This window comes from Dioscorea cayenensis, chromosome 1 (assembly GCF_009730915.1).
Source record: "Dioscorea cayenensis subsp. rotundata cultivar TDr96_F1 chromosome 1, TDr96_F1_v2_PseudoChromosome.rev07_lg8_w22 25.fasta, whole genome shotgun sequence".
NCBI classification, from domain to species: domain Eukaryota; kingdom Viridiplantae; phylum Streptophyta; class Magnoliopsida; order Dioscoreales; family Dioscoreaceae; genus Dioscorea; species Dioscorea cayenensis.
In genome coordinates this window covers 28950588-28966901 of record NC_052471.1, presented here as the reverse complement: position 1 = coordinate 28966901, position 16314 = coordinate 28950588, and the positions used below count along the sequence as shown (strand labels likewise).

General features: G+C 34.5%; 3 protein-coding genes across 6 annotated transcripts; all 3 read right to left on the bottom strand.

Annotated features, from left to right (window-relative positions):
• Positions 1-762: 762 nt before the first annotated feature.
• On the bottom strand, positions 763-4220 carry LOC120262170 (thylakoid lumenal 15.0 kDa protein 2, chloroplastic). The gene is made up of 6 exons (XM_039270247.1): positions 3954-4220; positions 2953-3056; positions 2335-2425; positions 1927-1995; positions 1512-1621; positions 763-1125 (listed from the first exon to the last, which is right to left on the bottom strand). The coding sequence occupies exons 1-6, from the start codon at positions 4156-4158 to the stop codon at positions 1033-1035; spliced, it is 672 nt and encodes a 223-aa protein (XP_039126181.1). The 5' UTR covers positions 4159-4220; the 3' UTR covers positions 763-1032.
• A 1590-nt stretch (positions 4221-5810) lies between these two features.
• LOC120259849 (dolichol kinase EVAN-like) lies at positions 5811-15921 on the bottom strand. Of its 4 annotated transcripts, none has more exons than XR_005536356.1 (16): positions 15638-15919; positions 14603-14715; positions 13832-14032; positions 13574-13678; positions 11692-11762; positions 11495-11572; positions 11166-11395; positions 10595-10784; positions 10396-10461; positions 9802-9890; positions 9592-9706; positions 9408-9459; positions 9229-9326; positions 8543-8681; positions 7647-7719; positions 5811-6311 (listed from the first exon to the last, which is right to left on the bottom strand). XR_005536356.1 is itself a non-coding variant. In XM_039267301.1 (15 exons), exons 1-14 carry the CDS (start codon positions 15826-15828, stop codon positions 8568-8570), a joined length of 1713 nt encoding a protein of 570 aa, XP_039123235.1. In that variant the 5' UTR covers positions 15829-15919; the 3' UTR covers positions 5811-7719; positions 8543-8567. The 4 variants fall into 4 exon arrangements, 1 of the variants encoding a protein (XP_039123235.1); XR_005536357.1 differs by having other exon boundaries at positions 5811-6266; XR_005536360.1 differs by having other exon boundaries at positions 5811-7719; positions 9312-9326; positions 15638-15921.
• Positions 5976-6320, bottom strand: LOC120258434 (auxin-responsive protein SAUR50-like). The gene has a single exon (XM_039265847.1). It carries the CDS (start codon positions 6318-6320, stop codon positions 5976-5978), a length of 345 nt encoding a protein of 114 aa, XP_039121781.1.
• Positions 15922-16314: the final 393 nt, after the last annotated feature.

Genomic DNA, 16314 nt, shown 5'->3' with positions numbered 1-16314 from the left:
TGTACCTTCTCCCCAACAAGATTTTATCTAGATGTCATTTTAGTTTGATTGGTATTTTAGTCCATATTTTCTTGGATTTTACAAGCATGTAGAAGATTATTGAGTATTAATCTTTTAGGAAGCATATTTTATCATCATATTGTAGCTATGAATTTTGATTGATGCCACCGTGTCAGAAAATAATGTTCCATTTACAATTTTGTTGTTAATGAGCATCAAAAAGGCGAAACAACGATTGATCATCTAAGCTAAGAATTCAGCAGTAATTTACGTGAAGTTTGATGATCACTGATGAATAGGACATCATGCAATCATGTTTAATTTACAATTTTACTGCAAATGAATATTAAAAAGGCAAAACTGAGATGGATTGTCAAAGCTAATAATTCAGCAGTAATCTACAGAATCATGTTCAATATATGGTTTCACTGCCATTAAGATATATAAAAAAACAAGACACGGATTGATTTTTCAAGAGAGGGAGATGAGTACCTGGCGATGAGAAGGAATGCTGACGGGGATTTAAAGATGCATTGCGATTTTCTTTCAGTAAAGCTGTCAGAACAAGCAGCAGGATAATCACAAGAAGACAATGGGTTTAGATGCATACTATTTTTCCTTCTAATTCCATTTCACTAGATTCATCTTGTTGATCATATTCTGATAAAAATGCAGAGAAAAAAAAAAATCAAAGACCATATATATCAAATTTCAGATAGAAGGTAAATAAAGGCATAAAATTGAAGAGAATGGGGCATTAACTACATTACACATTCAATTATTAACCATCATCTTTTCTTTTCTCTCATAAAGTACAGAAGTTTAACATCATCGGAAGAAGATAAAAAATTTCAATGTGGGCAAAGAACCACTGGTTTTTTAATAGCTGCAAGATAATTTAAAAATAAAAATAAAAAGAAAGAAAGAAAAAGAACAGTCTATTTATGATTATTATACACTCTAAAAAGAAAAGGTAACACAAAACTGTGTCTTCCTCGTCAAATTTCCTGAACAATGAAAAATTAGTAAGTTTCACTTCACATCAGAGCAGTTATTTGGGCCGACAGGTTCTTTCAAACAACTTGATATTGCCATGACAGCAGCCTCAATGGACGCATCTTCTCCCTAGACACAAAAGATAAGGTACGATTACGAAACGGAAAAACCTTTACAGAGAAGAAAACTAAGACTTGAGAAAAATGTGCTTTGAATTGAAAAGTCCTGCTAGATATCTTTCATGCATGCAAAAGCCAGAAAATTTCTGGACTGCCACCTATAAACAAGCATGGTGATTAAGATTCTATCTGAGAGCTATATGTATATCCTTGTGGACTTTTAGATGTGAAAAATAAACCGATATTATATATATGTATACATATATGATATCAGTTTAAGTATGATCAACGTGACAAAGCAACCATGTTGATCTTTTCAATGAGTGACAATGATACATTTGAATACATACATACATACATATATATATATATAGATATAGTTTTGGAGAAATGTACCTTTTCTTTCCAATAGAAAATGTTCCCATATTTTCCGGCAAGACGGCTCCAAAAGCTTCTTGGTATGTCCAAGTCAATGGTAGAGCCAACATTGAAATTCAATATATTGCCTGCTCAAACTCGATTACAATAAAATGTATGTGAGAGATGGAAACAAAGCAATACCAGTATGGTTTGACTTGGTTTTTATATCTACAATAAACAAGAGGCATAAGTTTGCATCAGTTATGGATGTTTCACAATCAAACACAATAAACAAGAAGGAATACATTCTAAATGAGAAAGTTCAAAGTAAGAATAATAAAGAATGAAAGGACAAATTGGATCAAATTACATTTGTTACTTCTTTTCCAAAGTAAATACATATTCGTAAGAATTTGATAGGCATGTTGGATTTCATAGTGGCATATCTTACCAAAAGTTGGGTCAGCAACAAAAACAATTGTTCTATCGTCCACTTGCCAAAAGTCCTTAATAGCTAAGCCTGTTGAAAGAAAGGTATTATATAAAACAAACGCTTGCAACAAGAGCAGATAAAAAAAAAGGAAGACAAGAAGATGAATAGAAATGGTAATGAACCAAGGTTCAGATTGATCTTACAGTTTCAAGGCCGAAGCCAAATGGATTTAAATTGTGTCGCATATTATACTATTCTTTCACTTTTTAGTCGAAAACTTATGATTGTTTGATATGCTTAGAACATCTCTCATTGGTAGTTGTTCAAAATGTTTATGGATACTATATGTAAACAAAGAATTTCATAAAGAAGCTACAAAAAAAAAATTTCAAATTATAGGGAACCATGTTTAGGTTCTCTAGTTACCTGGTGTATCAGGATAATTCTGTGCAAGAACTCTAAGCTTAAATCCTGTATCCTTCTCAAGATTGTCAATTTCTTGTCGAAGTCGATTCTCCTAGAAAAGTCCAAAACATATCACGCAAAAATCGCCGGTTCATATCAAGAACAAATTTTCAATATACATTAAAATACAATACTTGTATGGTTAGACACTGTTTCCATGTTTCAAATCAAAAAACTGGTTTTAAGTGTAGCAGTTGAAGCTTTTGTGAATTAAACAGAAAATAATGTTGATCACAAATTGGTATTGACAATATAAAATTGTCTTTATCAATCACTTTGCAGTTAAATTCATTAGTGACCACTAAAGTTTGGGCCATTATTCATCTCGGCCTCCCAGAGTAAAAAATATTCATTTAAGGCCCTGAATTACAAGAACTTGTTTATTTAGGTCAATCCCTTTGCCGAACTTGCATTCACACAAATGTGCCATAAGTCTAGTCACATCAGTCACCATGTTAGATAAATGGACCAAAACAAACAAATATGTGTTTGAAGCATTAAAATGAACAATTTTTCTTTTTTCCTTTATACTTTAGTGGGATCAACCCTTTGCAAGAAAAATGTATAACCATTTCATACCTGGCCTGCAGAAAGGAACCCCGCAACATCAATTACAGTGCTGAATTCTTTGGGAAGTAATTCTGGCTTGTTAACCCCAACCTTTGCTTCAACTGAACCAAGCCCTATCAATTCCATTCATCAATTTATCAACTTGCTCAAAGTATAGATACTATAAAACAAAAGGACCAGCCTAGGGTGGTAACTAACATCACAACCAAATTGATTTATTACCCCATGCTTGAAAGCTGACATCTTTTAAAAAAATTTATTGCCAAAAAATTCCTCAGAATAGAATCTCCAAGACCTTGTTTATCAATGTGCCATCAGAATTATGAAAATGTGCATCCCTTCAATCCAATAGTAGCAGGATAATGAAAGGGAAAAATAAAAATTGCTTCAATCAAACCACATCCTATCAGTTTCACTCATTGAATTATGAGTTTGTTCAAAGTATAGAGATCCCAAGGGAAAATTTAACCAAATTGATGAAGCAAAAGCAAATTTACTGCTTAAAAAACACATCCTCCTAGTCCAATAATATCAAACTGCTGAATATCTAAGACTTTGTGTTGATCAATGCAGCATCAGAATGATGAAAAGACACATCCTTTTAATCCAATAATATAAGAAAAACAATATATCTATATATATACTTCAAAATTGTAAGGAAAACAACAAAAGGATCAACTCTATTCATTGTCCAATGCTTGAAATCTGTCATCTTCTTTGCATTTTAATCCCACAAAAACAGAATCCATGAATCCTTCTTGATGAATGCAGCATCAGAATCATGCAAATATGCATTCTTATTAATTCATTAATATTAAATAAATAATTTTGAAAAAAAAATCACATTTTTAGCAGCCCAGCACACATCACATACTCTCACAAATACTTGACAAAAAGATATATTTGTGACAAAAAAAAAAACACCTAAAAATCACATCTTTGACTGAGAACATTGTTTGATAATTCAAAATAATGAAAATTAATCCAAAAAAAAAAACAAAGATTAATACCAGACAAAGAGATTCCAAGCGCAAGAGCACCAGACAGAACGAATTTGAGAGATTGAGAGCTGAAATCAGAAAGATTTTTCTTGAGGTTGAGTGCTCTAGGGTTTTGCATTGATTTGGAAGTGAGAATAGGGCGGTTTTGGAGGATAATTTGCTGCCTGGATTGAAATGGAAAGGGAGAAGCTTGACGAAGGAGAAGCATAGCCATATATTTTGTCTTCCTCTTCTCACAAGCAAGTGAGACTGTGAGACAGATACTATAATTAATTTGTTTTCTCTTCTCTTCTAATTAAGTATTTATTTGTTTATTTATTATTATTTTTTTAGCCTACAACTATAATTTACTTTATTATTATTTATTTATTTATTTATTTTAACAATATTACTAACAATATTAACAAGCTGGAAATGACCAAAATAGAATCTCAATGTCTATATTTTAACAATATTGACAAGTTGGGAAGGACCAAAATAAAAGAGCAATGCTATTCCTCAGACCAAGTTGCCCGAATTTAAGTCCCGAACGACGTGGTAACCCACGTGATTCATTTTCTCTCTCCTCATCAGATTATATCTTTTACTTTAATAAAAAACAAAAAAAACAAAAGTTGTCAGGTCAAAGCAACAACACACCAGCTTAGTCAAAGACTCAAAGCCCATCTTCACATCCTTGCTCCCATCTAGGCCTCCTCTCCAACAGACGATTTTTGGTGCCCTATTCTCATATTTCTCGCCCCCCACCCTCTTCTCCAGCAAACATAAGAAACAATACACAGTTCATCATCAGCATTTATCAATGGATTGATATTAAGCAATTTATAACACAATTTATACAATAAAATGGTGCAGCTTTAAATTATGAGGAGAGAGAAAATGAATCACGTGGGTTGCCACGTCGTTCAAGACTCAAATTCGGGCAACTTGGTCGAGAGGAATAGCATTAATCAATCCCTGAATATGGCCTTTTTTTTTTTTTTTTAAATGAAGAGATTTATCGTCTATTTATTAAAATAAAAACATTATATACAAGCCACTCTAGTAATTTATTGGATTATTTTTTTATTAATATAATATATATACATATTATATTCATATAGTGTGTATTTTTTAAATGTTGGTTTTATTTTTTATTTTATTTTGTTTTATTTTATTTTTTTGCAATTTCAGATTTTGCAACATAAATTGAAAATTTTTGTTAAAATTTTTACTCCAGGTTTTTCTTGGGATTGATGAAATAACATATTTCAATTTTGGAAATTTATTTTTTGAGATAAAAATAAATTAGTCTTTTTAAAATTAAAATAAATTAGAGAGGGTTGTATAAAAACATTGAAGGGAATGCTAATATTAATAAAACTATTATTCCTCTTCTATTTTATTTGCAAAATTATTTCTCTCAATTTTAAAATAACATTAAAAGCAGAGAGTAATCTCTTTAATTTCTTATCCTTTTATTTTAAATTTCAGAAATTTAAGGGTGTGAAAAAAAATTAACATTCAAAAATAAAATCTTAATAATATATATCTAATTATTTTTAATATATTATAAAGTTATAAACTAAAATGAAGTTACAACAGTAAAATTGATATTTGATTCTCCCCTCAATCCAAAGAGATGAGTTTTGAATCCGTGGTTTGCCCAAATTTCCCACTTGTCAAAAAAATATATATATATATATATATATATACAGAACAGAACAAAACAAAACAAAAAGACAACAACCAGAACAAGTAATGACCCAATAAAGAAAAACACATGTGGAGAAATACATGAAAGATGTGTAGGAAATGCAGAGGATTTGAGTTGTCACTTTAGAATAAGTTCAAGATTTTAATAATAGTTTAAATAAAATTGAAAAAGAAAAGCCAACAACAACACTTTGGATGTTTATATTAAAATTTTGCCTGTTGCAAAATTAGCAACACAATGAACAAGATTTTATTCATAACTAATCAAAATTAGTAAACCATAAACACAAGCATTAGCTACTTCCCTTAGATATAAAGCAATTAGGAGTAGTACATTCAGAGATCACTAATTATTCTCTCAAGTTCACAAGGCCTACAAGGCACAGCAATAGCTCCAGCCTGGCTGAATCCGAACTCTTCGCTGGCCATCTCAAGCAACCGCAAGAAAACCGGGTGCGAGAGACACCGGAGAGACACCACGTACCTCTTCGGCGGCCTCTCTCCATGCACTGCCAACACGGCAAAGTGCCCCTCCTTCACATCCTCTGGCACCACCACAATCTCATCCTCCGACATGCATTCATCCGGCTGTGCCCCCGACCTCCCCCGGGAGAATGACAAGCTCTTCTGCAATGCTTGCATTGCATCTTTCAGCTTCTTCACTGACTTAGCCTTAGCCATTTGATTAAATCTTAACTCCCTCACTTTCAAATGTGTGTGTGCGTATATATAGAGAGATTTCTCACTACAGAATGTTCCTAAATGAGTAATGTGCTATATGAGTCTTGAAAAAGGTTGTTTCAGACTAGCACAATAAGTGCTTCTCCTTGTTTAACTAGGATATTTAGCATAAGAGAAAGATATGAGGACTCATGTTCCCTTGTGAATAATTGGTGATTATTATTCCTCTGATGTCTGGTTCTCTATGTATTTTTAATTCTTTGAAGTTGGGAGTGGTTTTTCTTTTGCCTAATTGTGTCTTGTCTTGCTTGTGGTTGTTGCCTGTTGTTTTATGTGGAGCTTAGCCTTTAGCTTGCTTGGCAGGTTAGTGTCTACATTCAATACCAGTCAACCCCTTCATATCTTCTAAATGGGCTATAATGGTGGTTAATAAATAGGCCTTGTCCTAGTTTAACCATGCAAGTGATTATTCTGATTCTATTAAAGGCCACAACATTCTAGATTTCATGCCTTGTTGAACCTAATTAATGTAGCACAGCACTTTATTTCTTTATTTTTTTTAAAATTATTATTTAGTAGCAAAAGAAGACTCAACCACCAAAACAAAACAAAAAGTTAATATAGGTGTTTGAAACAGAACCACTAATATCAGTTAGCTGACTTGATCAACTCAACAATTTGCACTCTTTGTCAAACACAGAGTAAGAATGAAGTTCATATTCATGTGTCCATTAAACTAAATAGATTTAAAACTACTACAGACCCTAAATTTAAATGCCAATAAAATTGAAATAGCATATTAACTAGATCATTGCCCTGACAATACTCGAGTTCGGTGACCAATCTATCCATCACGTTAATTTAAAAATTTTGCCAAGAATGAAACGATGAATATTGGTGGAACAAAATAGAGTTAACCACCTGATAAAAACTCTAAAAGTCGTGCAAAATTTTCAGCAGGCACTAAATGGTCTTTGACTACAATCAAATATGGCTATGTTATGATCCAAGCTCATCTTGAAAAGAAACCAATACATCAATGGAAATGAGCTGGTGATGAGCATTTTATCATAATGAATGAACAACGGCATGCAAGATGGTATGAAAAGTAGAACCGATTTGCAACTATTTGCTAACAAGTGTTCACTAAACTCATACTACCATCCTCACCATCGTCATGGCATCATGACCATTACCATTACCATTGACGTCCTTAAGAGAGGATTGCCCTCATATTACTACACAACAGACCAAGCTTAAGGCTTAAGCACTAACCAGCACGCATCTCCATAAAAATTGGGGTTACTAGAGCTCATATGGTCATACCTTTGTTCACAATCCTCTGAGAAGAGCTTCCTGCATTGATCCTCAACTTTCAAGCTTCAATGCATCAAAAATCCTGGAGAGAATTGCACAAAGATATGAGCAGTGGTGTTTTACAATAGGAAGCTTGAGCTGGGCAGCCAATATCACTAGCATTTATTTTTAAAAGTTTCAGAATCACATCTCTTTACTCTTTCCATGGAGGAGATGCTACAAGACCTTAGCTGTAAATGGGCCACTAGAATTATCACATGCTAGCAAAGATACAAAGAAAAGGGACAGTAATGTGCCAGGTACCCTTGAGTGATGTGTCACCATCTCTGCTTTCAGAGCACACAATGACTCTTATAAGCAAAAATCCTAATGTCAGTGCCATTAAATACATTTGATATCTAAAAGTCACGTCTTTATATACAATAAATGCGGAAAGAGTTCAACTAATTTTAAGTAAGCTCGTACAAATTTGAAAGGAATCATAAAGATACAAATAATAGACCACGAATTCAGAGTACCAATGTTGTTCTTATACACAGGAGTGTAGGCAGCAGCCAGCAACAATGGTGGTTATTCCACTGCATCAGCAGAAAATGGTACAATACAAAGTCCAGCTATATATTTGTAGCAATCCAAAGTCAGATGGAATAACAAATAAGTTTTGTCCAGGTCACTGAAATTTTTGCATCAACAATTCACAGAAGTCCCAACATTATTTTGTATTATGTATTTCATTAAATGAAACAGAAAAGAATATTATGCCCATCAGTGTTACAACTTATGATACAATAGAACCTTAAGTACAACTGTATTGTTAGTGCCTAAAGAAAGGTTTTCCTATATACATTATAGTGCCTGAGGAATGCACTTGAGCGTGGGATATCACAAAATTGGGAATTACATACCTTCAATATTAACGTGTTTGACATTTTACAGGCAGAGAAGGCTGTAGAATACAAGGGGAATAAAGGCATTATCAAGCTGTGCAGTATACGCCTCCAATAAGCCACTCAATGTTACTGCCAGAAGCAATGGCACCCAGTGCTGCACACATTAAAAATGAGTTTCAGAAGCCAGTTGTGGCCGAAAAGAGGAGTCAAAACAAGAAGAACAAGGACGCAAAGTTGGGCAGGTGACCCTTAGAAATTACCCACTATAACCATGGCAATAAACACAGCCTTATAACCATGTCCTGTATCTAGAATACAACACATCAAGTAGGCAAAGTAGCATTGAGAAGCAATCAGGTCCATCCACTGATTCCACTCATACTACAGAAATCTGCAAATTGGGATTTAAGGATTCACAAAGATCTACCTGTCAAGAACTACATTCATCTTGGTACAAATTCAACAGCTATAGAACCAATGTCCTGGAGAAATTTTGGTTATCTTTGTATAGATTTCTTGGAGCATCTTTATACAGCCCCTTGATTGGCTATAAAGTTTACTAAGAAGGGCTTTTCTCACTCCTAAGTAGACAAAATAACCGATATTTATCAACAACTGCTCAAATATTGGAACACGAATTTTGTAGTCCATAGTTGAACCTATCTTCTTATTCATGAAAAAAGGTGGTAAGGAGAGAGAACCTGGGAGAGTATATAGCCAGTGGATGCAAGATGTAGGAGAATAAAACATGCCACCAAGACAGAAGCTATGCCAGCAACTGTACCTTCGATAGTTTTCTCTGTAGACGGGAATAAGAAAGTTACAACGTCAACAAGAAGATTTTCACAAAACAATAAATAGGATTAAGTTATTTACTCACTGCCAGTTTTACTCCACCTGAGAACACCATACTTGTGGCCAACCATAGAAGCCTGGAAGTATCAAAACTTTTGTGTTGATTATTTTTTTCTTTATGGTAAAATACCAATGTTGAGCTCATCAAAGTTCAGAGCAAACAAATAAATACAGACAAAAGGATAAATATTAACAAGGATAATACTCACCATTGTGTCCCCAATTCCTAAGCTTAAGATACCAGCAAAAGGAACCAACGGCCTATCATTATATCCAGAGCTCATCCATTTTGGAAGGGCACAACCCAGTAGAAGAGAAAAATGACTGAAAAGGAAAATAATATTGCAATAACTGAGAATATTAACATTACCTCATGCAAAGTCATAGCAACTCATAAAGAAATTAGCAAAATATTATGCCTGATGACAAGAATCTCTGAGTCACGGTGATCAGTAAAAGCATTCATGAATTTATGTACAATATGACCTAAAGGCCAGATTTCCCAAACCTGCACAGAGGAATGAGATTTTATGAGAAAAAACTTCATTAGTGATGCAGGTGTAATATGCTACTGGGGCAGTTACTAGTGTAATGAAATGGAAATAGCTCACAAAGATGATGATAAGAAAACTAAAACAAAAATCAGTTGTCAAGGACAACTTTCAGCTTACAACTGAATCAGGACTTTAACACATAATTTTTATTAGTCATGTTTAACTATAAAATGTATATTCCTTCTTGCTTCTAGAATCTAAATAACATCACTTCAATGTTCTGATGAAACAAGAGGAAACTAGCATGAATCTTCAAACAACATCTACTGATACTACACTTGGTATTGCCTTCCTCAACTACTTCAGGCACTGTATAGAATCAGTTATACAGACTGACAAACAGTAGCATTTGTATATGTAAAGACTAAGCAATTAATAAGTACTAACAACTACAAGTACCATGATCCAGGCTTCAATGACTTAATAATGTCAATAAGCATCAAATTATTGAAAACTTACTCGAATCATTTCCAATATCAAGAAAACTGCCAAAGCAGCACCAAATGCGAGATCCAGAAAAGTTGGCTGAAGAATGACAGAACAATAAAAACTAATCAGAAACCCTGTGGTACCAGTGTTGTTCAAAGGGTCCAATCCACTTCATCCTCCCTCGCAAAATAAATAAATAAATAACAGGTTAAATTTTATTTTATATTACCTCAAAAAGGATAGCAGGCACAAACATAAGCACAGCCACCAGATGGTAATACTTCCGAAGAAGAATTCTCTCTATCTTGCTTTGTTTTGAAATATTGTAGAAGCGGAAAACAGATGCACAAATCACAGATATCCAGTAAATACATAATGTTGTTCGCTTAAGGGGTTCAGTGAACACAAAGATGACCACCCTGCCGAAAGCCACATTATATTAAAATTAGATAGGCAATTCTAATGTCAAGCACTTCAAAAATTTACAGTGCAGCATACAATACAGCTGCCAATTAGTCATATATATCGTGGTAAGTTGTTGGTACACCACAAGATGTAGGTCAAGGGTGCCCCCATGTGCTCAAAGTGAGGATGATAGATTACCATAAAAGATAGAATGCCATATGAATTGCGGTAAAAATTCACAAGACAGAAACTAGAAAACACTAACAGTAAGACTAAATGGTTCAATTGAAAAAAAACTGAAATTCACTTGTGCAACAAGCCTCTTTTAAAAAAACAAAGATATGAGATGGAAAATAAATCTTGCAACAATTAGCACAAATTCAAAAGATGCATACCACTGCAAAGGATGGATATGAAAGTCCTCAGCAAACATCATCCATGCCGGAACAATCAAAATCAACATGGCTAACAGAGAAAAGTAAAATAGCATAGATCTGCTGATCCCTACATATGCCCATCCTCTCCCTAGCTGAGCTCCAGACTTGTTTGAACTTGTTAGAAGACATCTAATGTAAAGGACAGATTTGTAAAATGAAGGGAAAAGGAGAAGCCCAAGTAACATTCCCTGCAAAGGAAATTGAAAAGGAACCATCTCTAAATCACTATGAACTGTGAATGTCAGGAGGAAAACTAATTCACATAGGGAGTTTCTTAAGGATCTTACCTGCAAAACCATGTGAATTTCACTTTTAGTTCCATATTCAACAAAAGCATGTTCCATGAACAATAAGGATGACAGAATCTGACAAACAGTTCACAAATAAATTAGCTTGCTGAATATCTTTATTTCCAAACTCATCCAAGAGAGAGGACAGGAAGCAAGAATAAAGGAACAACAATACTCCAAAGAAAAGAAAACACCTTTGAAAGGGAAAGTGCCAACATATCACCAGCGTAAAGAACCAGACCACTAGTTACCAAGAGTGCTTCCCCTGAAAAGATTCAAATAGCTACAACTGTTGAAGTAATCTAAGCCAAAGACAGTAATCAATCAACAAGATAATGCTGGTATATTTTTTTACCGAAGAAGGGCGTTTTATAAACATCAACTATGTATAAATAAAAAGTGATAGAACCATATGAAGGATGGCATTTCTTGACAATTTGAATGTGTTCTATTGTCAAATTAGTGCTCCAGAGGTTGTTTTGTACTTTACAGAAATTACCACCTAGGCATCAATTCTGTTTGACGTTTCATCCTTACCCTTTCTTTATTGCATTTCAGACAGACAGAGATTAAAGCAAAATTTAGTACTTGGTTGACCATGATGATATTTACAGTATTTTTTTCTTATGCCGCCATCAGTCAAGTTGTCAAGGTGGCTAGGCAGTGCCTAGACTGTAGAAGCCCTGATTGTCTAGCCACTGCCTAGGTGCCTAAGCGGTGATATTTTAGTAAAATATATAAAATATATTTTTTTATAAGTTTCTTGCACAATATTGAGCAAATTTATTTAAAAACTCTAGCAAATAAATGCAAAACACACTTCAATTCTCAAAAGTATTTCATCAACTAAGAAATATATATGCATGGTCAACAGTTTGATTTAAACACAAAACTTTCACCATGGTCTTAAGTATACCCAAAAGAAAAAAATGTAAAATGGGCATTAGCTATTACCCACATAAGTATCAATCCAAGCATTCTATGTCTCTTTCTTCTCTCCAATCTTCATTTTCCACATTATCATTCGCATTCTCATAATCCTTCAATGAGTCATCATTTTCTTCTTCCATTTTTTTCCAGAATCACCTTCTATGTGCTCAATGTTGTCATTTCCCATTTGGATTGCTGTAGGTATTTTCTTGTCTTTGCTAACTCCAATCTTTATGTACGGAGCTATCTTCCTTGTTGATCTTCGCCTATCAACAGCATGTAATGATCCATTAACTAACTTGTAAGTTTCTTAACGGGTATTAGTTAGTTAATAGATTTGGACATGACAGACGGGTACGGGTTCAGGTTGGCAATTAGCCCCAATTGGATTGGATTAGACTGAAATTGGGTTATATTCAAATATTTTTTAATTAATCAGCTGATTAGGTTGTAGGCAGGAATTAATCGGATCGGCACAGCCTAGGCAGCAGCCTCCGCTTCTAGGCAGTCAATTAACATAAAAAGGATCAATCAGCCAATGCCTAGGCAGTCATACATCCCAAACTGCTGTGGCAGATGCTTTTGACAACACTGCCGCCATCTATTTTCTTTGTCTTTGCATCAACACTCTAAGATTTTCATTGTGCTGGCAATAGTGATAAACGACAAAAAGGATGGATGGCATGAAGAAGTTGAGCTAATATTCAACTTCGCTATCCAGTTAAGTTGGGTGAATCAAACCGATTTCAATTCTTGAAGACAAAAAATATTTCTTGAAGTCTTTTCTTTGTCACTAAAGTTTGGTATATTCTCAGCTACATTAATGCTCTCTGAGGTCTTTCAATACTTAAGGAAGTTGCTCCGTCCTTCCTAGGTACAGAATAACAAGATGAAAGAACTAACCAACAAAAGGAAAATCAACCCAAGTTTTTGTTAAAAAAAGGAGAAATAATAATAATATAATTAGAATTGGGTGGGTATATAACATGCCAACATCCAATGTTTTATAAATACAAAAGCAAAGCACATTCCACTGGAAAATGACTGCATACACATCCTAAGCTTAATATAGTAATCAAGTCAAGAAAATCATAAACTGTTGAAATTTCAACAGGTTGACAAGGAGAGATTAAAGAACATGCTTACCTATGGAAGCACAATAAGGAAATTTATGAAGAATATGACGGATTAGTGTTACAGTAGCAATTCCATGGCAGAGATACCACAACAAATTCATTGTTGCATGCCAAGCTGTTGAATAATCAGAAATAATTCTTAGTATTGTCATTATATCTTGAAATATTATCAATTAATCTACAAACTCAAGGAAATGAGTAAAACAAACATCTATGATAATTATTCTGTTGAATGGTGAAAATATTTTAAAGGAGATATGAAGCATACCAGCATATGATTTTGCAGACAGCGACAAGTAGCATGAACACATATAAAATATTGTGCAGAATAAGGAATATATAGAGGCCGGAACTCCCCCTAATCGTGAACTAGTATCACCGGGTGGGTTTTGTAGCGTCAAACACAATATTAACACACCAAAGCTGCATGCAGACACAGCCCAATACAACATGCTCATATAGGAAATATCTGCAAATATGGAACCAAACTGTAACATTACAATAGGATGCTAACTATAGTCAGTGGAAATGTAAATACAGAAATAGAATAACTATAACAACAACAACAACAACAGTGCATTTGAAAGTATTTAAGATATATATCAGAACTGAGTATTGAAATCAATGCAAAAGTTCTATCGTTTCATGTCTGTTTTATAGGAACCAAGTGAAATACATGAAAATTTAGGTTACTAAGCAACTTCCTTCCAATAAAATACGCATAAAACTAGCTTTCATACTTATTCTTTGCTATGCTTGGAAAGAGCTTCCATCCTTTCCTTTTTAGTTTAACTTTTCAATAGGAACTGATTACATGCTTGATTTGAAGTTACAGTAGAGTTAAATCTTCATAATACAACATCTATGACACAAGACAGTAGGTACAAATAGCTTGACTCTAGATATATGATCGGGCCAAAGGTACATGGTTGACGTAATGTTATTGGACCTTAGAGAAGAAAAGTAATAACAACTTTATCAGATATGACAGTAGAATTTGAGACTCTTCCATGCATTACATAAATATAAGAAATTATACCTTCAGATCCAACATGATGTTGTGGTATTGCTCTTGTTAGCAGTATCAACCGTGATAGCATTGCTGCAGGCATTGTAACTGACCCAAGAAATATTCCAGATGAAGCACCAAGCCTAAAAGCAAGCAAGATTTATTACAGAAGTCCTGTAGAGAAGTTATATATCTCATAGTCTTCAACAATTATTACACCTTTCACTCGAATGTTGAATCTCATATGATTAGTTTAATCAAATAATGGACAACAAACATCAATTTTTTTAATCTAAATGAAACAATCGACCCAACACATAAGCATTGTATGCAACAAATGAAATGTTTTCCAGGAATGATCTACTTGACATCTACGTATCTCCAAGTGTGTTACCATCAAAAGAAGTTATTTCTCAAGTTTTGTTCACAAAATGCACAAGAAAATCAGCATTTATGATAACAAATGAGTGTAAAAATGAACCACTCTAAACCAAGCACAAGTTATTCTACATGCAAATGGCTTGGTTTCAACACTCAAATAAAATTAAAAAAAAAAACACTTGCATTCAGTGGATTTCTAAAAGATCAATATCAAACTTAGAAGTGAATTGATAAAAGTGACCATACACTAAAATGCTCCCCATAAAAAGGAAGGAACTTGAGCAACCATCTCATACCCTACATAAAGCAATAAGAACATCACTGCTTTCACTACGTGTCAAAAGCAGTGAGCAGAAGGTTGATGTTTCAATACTTTTCAGAAATTATCCACTGTTCTTGTTCACAGTTCGTCACAATCTCTCACTAAGCCCAATATCCAACTTAAACACAAGTTAACTGAAATAATACAAATCAAAATGCTTCACATAAAATCGATAAATCCACCGCCCTCGTTCACAATTATTCTCATTTAAATTACAACAATCTATAACAAACAAACATTTAAAAAAAATCTCAATGAGAGAACAAAGCGAGCCCTAGAATAAAAAATTTCCCTAGTTCGAACAAATTAAGAATTAAATCAAACAAAACTTCCAAATTACGCATGCAGGTGAGGAATCAAACCTAGTTTTGAATTGGGAGAGGTTGCGTGAGCCCTCGGTGGAGATCTCCGTCAGGAGAGCGGCGAAGGAGAGGATGAGAAGAGCCGCGGCTTCCGGCGCGAGGGAAGAGGGGGTGGAGAAGAGGACGCTGAAGACAAAGAGGAAGACGACGACCCTCTCGCCATTGCAAAGGTCCGCAAGGCGTGCCGCCATGGCCGAGAAGGCGCAGAGAAGAAGAAGAAGAAGAAGAAGAAGAAGAAGGGGCTTCGAAACGGGACGCGAGAAGGAAACATTCCTGATAAGGCTGGTCATCGGCGAGCGCAGCCGCAGTTTTTTCTCACGTGTTTTTCACGTGAATGATGTCATTATTTAATTAATTAATTATTTATTTATTGAGTAATGCTATATAGAACGAACAGATCACACAAAACCAGTCACACGAATGATGTGGCTGGTGACGTGTGATCTGTTTTTTTTTTTAATTAAAAAAAAAATAAAAAGAGAACATATCACACGTGATCTCTCTCTCTTGTTTGAGTGTGTGCTCCCAGCCGTCTTTGGTCTCCCCCGCTCCCGGCCACCGTCTGTCTCCACTGCTCCCGGCCGCCGTCCGTCCGTCTCCCCCACTCCCGGCCACCGTCTGTCTCCCCCGCTCCCGGGATGGGAGCACACACTCAAACGAGAGAGAGATCATACAAG